Source organism: Polyodon spathula, chromosome 15 (genome assembly GCF_017654505.1).
Source record: "Polyodon spathula isolate WHYD16114869_AA chromosome 15, ASM1765450v1, whole genome shotgun sequence".
NCBI classification, from domain to species: domain Eukaryota; kingdom Metazoa; phylum Chordata; class Actinopteri; order Acipenseriformes; family Polyodontidae; genus Polyodon; species Polyodon spathula.
Genome location: NC_054548.1, coordinates 14,358,792 through 14,368,773, shown reverse-complemented (window position 1 = coordinate 14,368,773; position 9,982 = coordinate 14,358,792). Strand labels below are relative to the sequence as shown.

The 9,982-nt window shown below is 38.1% G+C and overlaps 1 protein-coding gene across 1 annotated transcript in view; it reads left to right on the top strand.

The window, feature by feature from the left end:
* LOC121327692 (membrane transport protein XK-like) overlaps window positions 1-5,574 on the top strand; it is an 8,288-nt gene extending 2,714 nt beyond the window's left edge. Inside the window, exons 2-3 of the mRNA XM_041271837.1 lie at window positions 1,786-2,048; window positions 2,624-5,574. Of these exons, the coding sequence (XP_041127771.1) occupies window positions 1,786-2,048; window positions 2,624-3,423 (1,063 nt within the window). The 3' untranslated portion in view covers window positions 3,424-5,574. The remainder of the gene's footprint in view (window positions 1-1,785; window positions 2,049-2,623) is intronic.
* Window positions 5,575-9,982: the final 4,408 nt, after the last annotated feature.

The window sequence follows — 9,982 nt, the reverse complement described above, 5'->3', positions numbered from 1 at the left end:
GATCACCTGATTATACCTAAGTCTTATACCTAAGTCAGTAACCCTACAGCAGTTATAACATAATTTAACAACAAAACAAAACAAACAAAAAAACCCCTCTGTTTTCTAGGTAAGATCGTCTTTTTTACTCAAAGTGTACGAAATACAGTGAGTATATTTTATAGCATTGTAAAATGTCTTATGCATTGACTTGAGTTAGCATCCTATACAATGAATTCAGGAAATGATATTAGCATTGCACAATTAATGAATATGACTGTTTTATTTTATTTGTGTGTGCTTTGTTTTGCTGATTCAGTCTTTATTAAACAAAAAATATCAAGATGTACCGGTCAGATCTTTTGCTGCATAATTAGTTGCTGTAACACTGTGGTCTAGTAATATTATTGACTGTTTGCAAACAACATGTATATACAAATAAAAAGTACACACACACACACACACACACACACACACACACACACATGCATGTACAAATACGCATAAAAACATATTTGTTTATCTATCTATGTTTAAATCGGCACAGTAAGATTATTAAAGACAAAGGTTCTTTATTTTAGAAGACTGTAATCCCTTTTTAAGAAGTTCAAGTCAAATGGAAATTTATGTTCAAACTTATATACAGTATGAATCTTTTTCTGCTCCTCCTCCTCCTCTTCTGTTGATGTCACACTTTCCCTGTTTTCCCAAAACACAGCCATATTTTCTTTTTATTAGTTAAGAGGGAGGGTAAATGGAATGTTATAAAGTACTTTTTTACCCGGGAAAGGGAATTGACGCTTGAGTATAGACACACTGGTCTTGCGACGTGACGTGCTGGTGTGGCACTGTCTAGCAACGTGACGCGCTGATGTGGCACTGTCTAGTGACGCGGCGTGCTGGTGTGGCACTGTCTAGTGACGCGACACGCTGGTGTGGCACTGTCTAGCAACGTGATGCACTAATGTGGCACTGTCTAATGACACGACATTGGTGTGGCACTGTCTAGCGATGTGACGCACTGGTGTGGCACTGTCTAGCGATGTGACGCGCTGGTGTGGCACTGTCTAGCGATGTGATGCGCTGGTGTGGCACTGTCTAGCGATGTGACGCACTGGTGTGGCACTGTCTAGCGATGTGACGCACTGGTGTGGCACTGTCTAGCGATGTGACGCGCTGGTGTGGCACTGTCTAGCGATGTGACGCACTGGTGTGGCACTGTCTAGCGATGTGACGCGCTGGTGTGGCACTGTCTAGCGATGTGATGCGCTGGTGTGGCACTGTCTAGCGATGTGATGCGCTGGTGTGGCACTGTCTACCGACCTGCCTGCCTGCCTCATTTTGGCTACAAGTGTCTATACTGTATGCTCCTTGAGGCGAGACTATTGGCCATGATGACTTTGTAGCATTTACTTTTGTGCATTGTAAACAGCGTCAAAAATCTTCATTATTGTTTTTGTTTCCTAACTGAAATCTCCTATTCTATAAAGGTACATGGCCTAGCCACAGTCCATCCTGCTGGCCTGATTCACCACATCAGTTTTGCTTGTGAGAGGTCTAGACAAGTATGTTTCAGCAGAACATATCGATATATTCTATAAAACGTCCACAGAACTTAAATCCTAAATAAATGCTTTCTCATATCTATAATAACATTTACCATGTTAATGTGCTGTTCTAGAAATGCTACAATTCACAAACAAAAACATTCAGACGTGGAAATGTTCAAAGAAAGAATCAGCATTAAGTTGAAATAGGTCAGTTACGATGGTAGTTAAAAACGCTATGTAAAACTTTGTGTTTCAGATGTTTGGAAGCTTTTTTCATCTACGGCTATGCTAGTAGTATTGAAGAGCCATATGTCAGTATTACAAGGAAAAGGCAGATACCCAAGGATGGCCTTTCAGAAGAGATTGAAAAAGAAGTGGGTCAGGCAGAGGGCAAGCTGTTCACACATCGGGCTGCTTTTGCCAGGACGTCAGTGATCCAAGCCTTCCTGGGGTCTGCTCCCCAGCTTACTCTTCAGCTCTACATCTGTGTGCTGCAGCAGTACATTTCAGTCGGACGAGGTGTGTGTGTTCTGCTGGATATCTGCAGGTTTACCTGCCTTTTATTATTGCATTCATTTGTATGTTTAGAACATTTGTCAGGGAATCGTCTCAACCCATCTTGGGCCCTGAACTCCTCAGGTCTCAGAAGCAGGGTTGAGCCTGGCTAAGTACAGTGATGGGGGGGTCTTCGTGGGAAGTCAGGTGCAGTTGGTGGCTCAGTGGGGGACATTGTTCCCTCTGAGTCACAGCTCAACCAGTGCACCAGGTTATAAAGCATAGTGAAGCGTGGTAAAGCATAGGTGAGCATTATGAAGAACAGCAAGGTATGGTGAATATTAATAAACATGGCAAACCAGGCTAAACTATGGCACAGTAAAGGCATTGTAAAACCATGGGAAAACTTCAGAAATACAGCGGTAAACTTTTGTAAGGGGAAGAGGGAAAGGAGGTATTGATTGACTAGATGTGCTTCTCAGTCCACAGATGAGTGACATCCTTTCCATATCTTTATGATCTAGAGTCACCTGAAATTTTTTTTGAATGCTTCTTCCAGACTTGACTTAGTCCATTTATTGGCCTGTTTCTTCTTTCAGGTACTCTGATGATCATTTCCCTGCTGTCGATAGTGTATGGTGCCCTGCGTTGCAACATTCTTGCCATAAAGATCAAATACGACGATTATGAAGTCGAGGTGAAGCCAGCAGCGTATCTGTGCATATTCCTGTGGAGAAGTTTTGAGATTGCCTCCAGAGTTGTGGTCCTGGTCCTGTTCAGTTCAGTACTCCAGATATGGGTCCTCCCGGTGGTGCTCTTGAACTTCTTCATCTTCTTCTTCTATCCTTGGATACTGTTCTGGCAGAGTAAATCCCCTTTCCCGGAAAACATTGAGAAAACACTGACAAGAGTGGGCACCACCATCGTGCTGTGTCTTCTTACGTTTCTCTACGCCGGAATCAACATGTTTTGCTGGTCAGCAGTCCAGCTGAAACTCAGTGACCCTGATTTAATCAACAAGTCCCAGAACTGGTACCGGATGGCTGTGTATTACATGCTGAGGTTTGTAGAGAACGCCACTCTCATTCTGCTGTGGTATGTATTTCAGACTGACGTCTACCAGTACGTATGCACTCCTTTGCTTGTTCTGCAGCTGCTGATTGGATACTCCATAGCCATCTTTTTCATGCTTGTGTTCTACCAGTTCTGCCACCCCTGTAAAAAGCTGTTCTCCTCCAGCATTACACAAGGACTGTGGGCATGCTCTCACATCTTTTGCCTGCTCTGCAAGCGGCCCAAGCCACAGCTGCCGCCATCCAGCACTGCTGACTTTGCAAACGATACACTGAATGAGTCCCAGAATGGGAAAACCAGCCAGAGCTTGTCTGTTAATCCTTAAATTAACATTTAGAAGTGGCCAATTTGGATAGCAAACTAAATTGCTTCATAAGATGAATACGATAATGGCTATGAATACTGCATCACCTTGCATTTTCAGACACTATCACCAAAACAAGTTTTTTACTTTCAAAGATGAATTGATTAACACAAATGAGAAGAAATCAACGTTATAACAATATTTCACTATATATTTATTTTATACTAGTCACACACTCTGACCTGTGGTACATTCCCAGTTTACGTTGGAACCTCCAACATCAAGTTAAATCCCATCTGAATAACCAATTACTTTCCCTAATGATCTAGTCACTCAGGCACTGTACAGTTTGCAGATCAACCTTGACATTGCTGAACACAAAATGAACCTCAGGAAGCACTAATGGTTCTCAAGAGGAAGCTTCTGAAAATGGAACTATATCTGGCTACCAAAAATATGTATAAAAATACATTTTTGCCCTGATCTGCAATTCATTGAAACCCTAGGACATGAATGGCAGTTGGCATTGGATGTGTATGGCTTCACAGGCTTAACCGGATCCAAATCAATACTCCTCTGTAGCTTGCTATGAAGATGTAAAGTAACTCACTATGTATGAACACTATTGTGATACACACACACACTGTGATCTTTAAAACAAATGAAGAAAGTGAACACCATGTGATAAATACACTGCTTCAATAATGATAATAAAGATATACTGTAAGGCCTATATTGCTCATTGTGCACCATGGCCTCTGAACTCCAATCCAATATAACAATTGTATTTTTTTAAACTTTACAATCACACTTCAACATGAGATAATACAGGTGTTTATAGCAGATGTATCACAGACCCGTGTCATAGTTACAGAATCAAAAAAAAGAAGGAAGGAAAAATGTATATTCAGCAGCATTACTGGGTAAGTAGGCAGTAGGAGTTGGTAGGGATCATCAGTCAACAGTCACTGCTAACAGTCATTATATGCGCTGTGAATTAATCACACGAGTATGGTAGCATGCAAAACACATTTTATTGGTACGAAAGGATTTGAAATGCAAGATTTAATTAATCAATAGTAGCATTATGTGTTCAAACTAAATAATTAATGTAATAGGTTGTAAATATACTATTTAAGGTATATACAGAAGGCCAATACTGTATATACTGGGAGGGTCCTGGCCAGCAATAGAGTACAATTTGGTCATCTTATTCTGGTCTTGAATACAGAAATCAGATTCCCTTGAATACATACATTGCCCAAATACCACATTTGTGCCAATACCCCAGTCACCCAGTGACTGAAACCAATTGAGAAATCACTTATTTTGTCTTGATTACCACTGCACACATTCACTAGTGTCTGTCAACAAATGACATACACAATTCTACAAATACTGTTTTTGGTATTGTACAATAGGACAATATTCATTCAGAAATGTAGGATTTCCTGCAGCAGGGAAATGGTAATATTTTCACTGTATTAATCCTCATTGACAGAAATTTCAACACTGGCATAGACATACTCAAAGTTAATTAGAACCGACAGCTGCATTGCATGAGCAGTAGAAGAACTCTCCACACAAGTTGTTCCAACAACCTTTTAGTTTAATGCAGACTGGTTCCAAGATGAATATATTACTTGATGCAGACTGTTTATGATTGTTTATTAACATTTGTCGTTTACTATTTATTTCTATGTGGTTATGACATTATCTGTAGTTTCTAATATGTAATAAGGACAGGAAATCCTGTGTACATTGCATTTGCTGGTTAACTTTTGTATTTATGTGTGATGTTTGGATGTTATACAACATGTTTCATTTCATGATGCTTAGTTGATATCGTATGTATGAGTTTGTTAATTATTTCAAAGTAAATGTATTTATGAATGAATTCTTGATTTTTTTGTCATGTTCGACTTTTGCCTTAATGATGTCTATGAAGTATGTCAATAACATATCCTGTCACAGCTGTAAATACACAACTAGCGCTGCCAGCATCATGATCGGTTTCTGTCTGAAATATTATGCTTGATCCATTTTATGTCACACATGAGGAAAGACAAATACCTCCTCATTGATCACTAAATATAAGATGTTTTGGGGGGTGTTGGGTTTGTAATGTTAGTAAATGGGCCAGTAAATCCATGCAAAATCTACAAAAAAATAAAGCCCTTTGACACACAGTTCATGAGTCTCCAGCCTGCATACATGCATGAGGAGCCATAGGCTTAACTTAAACAGGGGACATGTCCCCCTCACATTGCAGGAGTACTAAAACTTACTTTACGAACATGTATTGGTATAATTCAGGGGTGGGCAATTCCGGTCCTGGAGGGCCGGTGTCCGGCCTGGAGTTTGTTCCAACTGACCAATTAAGCTTCTAATAAGCACTTAATTGGTCCAATTAATTCAGGGTACAGTTGAAACAAAAACCAGGAGGGACACTGGCCATAATTGCCATCACTAGTCAGTATAGAAGTCAATGGGAAGAAAAATGGGATCTGATCTGGGATTACTGGAGCCGGATCATGAGATGGTGTTTTACTGCAAGGATCTGGATTAGACTCCACTGATCCGTAATGTTGATACAATCCTGAAGGTTGCCCCCAATTTAACTACGGAAACTGACCAATGAGAAGCGAGCATACGTGGCGCGTAGTTTAAATATCACAGCTGAGAAATTTGTGTACAGCCTGAGGTCACAGTAACGTTGGGGGGAAATGGCAAGCGCGGTGGACAAATAGAGGAGGATACACTACGTTGCTGTGTACAAAACACAGGAAAATGGTTTCAGTTTGTAATTCACCACAGCTCGTGTTATTTACTAATGTTATCACACTGAGGTTTCTGTCTACTTACAGGGTAACATCTCATTTAAAAATGAAACGGTAAACTTAAAACTGCAAAACGACCATTGCAAATAGACATTAATAACAACTAAATACAGTACCACTTTACACAATTATAGCAAATTAATTACGATATATTACAGATTCTAAATGATTCTGCGTGTTTAAATATATCACACAGACTATTTTACCAAACATTTTTAAAGAAATAAACAATTACCACAACGAGCATTATCGTATTTATCACAGTAAAGTTGAGTTCTAACCTCTAAACAGGAACACATTTAAAGTTTGAAACTCGTTGTCTGGAGCTTATTTACATTATCATCGATTCACTGCGGTCTGAGGTTAAAGCTACAAGCGCATATGCATATTTTAAAGTGGATGGAAGCTGAACATACTTTTTTTTAAAAAAACACCTCTGTTATACCAACACATTAGCATCATTTTAAAAGCAAAATTGTATTTATCTTAAGTATTTCAATTGTGGGAAAACCCTCAACGTTTCTAGAAATATATTTCAAGGGCAATCCTCATCTCATTAAATCTGCTTCGTAATTCCATGACTCAGGAGCGACTCAATACAGCTATTAGAAACGCGCAACACTCATGACAACACTGTGACAACAATTTATTATTTTGAATGATTGATTGCCGCAGGAATTCTTTGGATCTTTTAATTAGACATACAAGGCTACAATGTTTTGTTATACTTGTTTGTAACATATTGTATTATTTCAGATATAATAATCTTCATGGATGCCCCAGCTATAGAAACTACCCCCAGCCCACTCTCCCAACTTTTGAAACCAAAGTTACATCACTGCTAGGAACACAGCGACATCACCACTAAGGCATAAACAGCAGTCTGCAGCACTATTAATTGTAGGTGCTCCCTCGTGTGATGTTCAAACACAGGCTTTAAAAAGTTCAATTGCCAAATGAAATTGAAAGTCCAATGGGCAAACAGGTCATTTAAGATTTCACTTAAGAATTGACAAATGAACTTACAAATTAATTTACAAAATTTAAGAATGGATTTATAAATTAAAATCAATTTAAATATAATTAATTTACTAATTAACTTATGACTTGACCAATTCATTTAAGACTTAACTTATGAATTAACAAATTAACTATTTCATTCTACCTGTACTATTTAGGGTAGGGTTAGGGTTAAATGATTGTTTAGATCATTCACCCATTGTGGATTATATAGTGTAAGCAGGGATCCCTTGGGGATTTGGGAGATAAGGAGCTGGTTCACAAACATAATGAAAATAATTATCTATATATGTACTTACTTCACATGGGCCAGGCTTGTATTAAATACTAAAAAATGTCAAAAATAAGTAGAGCACTACTGCTGGTCCTGTATCCTGCCACTTTGACTAGTCATACTATGAAGGAAGGAAGAGTGAGCCAGGGCGGAACTACAAGGACGACCAGGGGCGGGTTGCACCCACAACAAATACAAATCAATAAGTGCGATTTTTATATATTACAAGTGATGGTCTCTCGACTTACATCAATAAGTAGGGGATAGTCCTTCAAACTTCATTTTCCCATGGCTCAAGTTGATCGAGACCATTAAGGTTGAACACTTCGAAATGTTCCTTAATGATACACACTAACTCAAGGATTAAAAATTCTTTTAATTTTATTTAGACAAACAGGAGAGTTAAAAATCTACGTCCACAATGCGTTCAACTCGAGCGAGTCTTCGTCAGGTGGTGAATACAATGATCAAATATGAGCCACAACTCTCTTTATATAGGTCATCGTTAATTACATTCAATCATAGTATTAAGTAACAAGTTAATGCCAAGTTTAAATTTTCATATAACACTTTGTTAATACTTTTGTCTCCGTTTAATTGATAGATGAATAGCCCATATTTTTTCAATTAAAATCAAACAGCAATTAGGTAGAAGCCAACCAACAGCAATCACACTTCAATCACACTTCAACAGCAATTAGGCAGAAGCCAACCACTCACATATCAAAATATTCCAACATATCAAAACATTTGAATTATATTCATAATTATAATACCAATTACAACATTTACAAGAATGGACTTAGATCTAAATGGCCATGCGGTTCCATTGTTTTTAAAGTAAATATCCAATAGGCTTCCCTTTTTAATAATAACTTTACCATATTTCCCCCTCTCTCGGGTATTGACACCTTTTCTAACCTGTAATAAAAAAATAAGAAAAAACCTTCACATCTAAGTTCATAGAAAAGTAGCTTATACGCAGTTATATCAAGTAATGATGTCATAGCTTTATGACAACATCAATGACATCAAGCAGTGATGTCACTGTATTGGCATGTCATCTCATTTTAGCTTCATGTCTTATTGTTGGATGAAGTATTTTTAAAATGAAGTAATCCACGTTAATTGATACAATTTTTTTTTAATATTATCATGCAGCTCAAAAATAAGAAATGTTTTCAAATAAGTCCAGAATGATTTCTATTGTACTGCCTTATACATTTTCTTAAAAAGCATAAGTCATTGATTACATTCTTTTTCAGAATGCATTGGCAGTTCTGAAAGCACCCATGGCGGATTGTGCATAAAGGAATATGTCTTCTTTTTAGCTGGGTCCATGGGTATCAGTAAGAAGCAAGTTTAGTCTCTTTGCTGTCCACTGGCAGTCCTGAGTTACCCATGGTGGAATGTGCAGAAAATAAGCCTTGGGTGCAAACAGGAATCAAGTGGAGCTTCTTCCATTGGATGAGGAGCTGGATCCTACAGCTAATGTAAATCATATTCTGTTTACTGTATGTCTTCCTCACAGGGACCACTTGAGCTTTACCAGCTCTTCAGATTCTCTTATTGCTGGTTTGTCAATAAAACGTGTGGGGTTCAGTGTTTTTATTTATTTATATATTTTAATGAAATACAAATATGCAGCATGTTCAGTGGTGGTGGGAGCAAGCCGATATTTATATGAAACACTTTCTACAGTACAAGGGTCCCTTCCAAATCAGGCAAACAGGCTTTTCTGCTCAATATTAGCCTAATATGGATGCCTGAAGAAAGTTTTAACAAAGTCAGCTGATTATAATTGACACCTTGCCGTCATTATGTGAACATCATTTTATACCATGCTAGCTATGATTCCAGTAATAAGGGAATTAATACTGGAATCATAGCTAGTTGATAACAGTTCCTTTCAGCTGCTTATTCATAATCAACCATTTGAGGCAATATTTACTACATAATGACAAACAATACTAATATGACATGTATCTGTAATTTAAAGTAAAATTAGGAAAATGCTACTCTCATATTGAAAGAGTATGGTGTAATTATACGTCTGTCCACAAGATGTCAGGCAACACATTACTGGAGTTTTGTTGTTTATCAGCGGTTTCATAAGCAATCCTGTTGACTTTTATCTGGAAGCCCAACCCTCATTGTTTCACACAGCATTCATGTTTTTCTTTTTCTTTTTTCTTTTTTTTTTGGTATTTTCAACTTACATGATACAATCCCACTATTTGCAACAGGATTGATTTTTTTCCATTGCTGGAAAGCCGTGAATAGCTGGCTATTGAGTTGCACCAGTGTGCTCCTGGGATGAGAGTGGTCCAAGTGTCAAAGTTGTATTAGCAATGCATGACTCTAAATACCAGTCATTTCACTCCAGGGGAGTTCAACTTTAATAAATGTACATCATGAAACCATGAGTTTGTCTATTTCTGTGGTT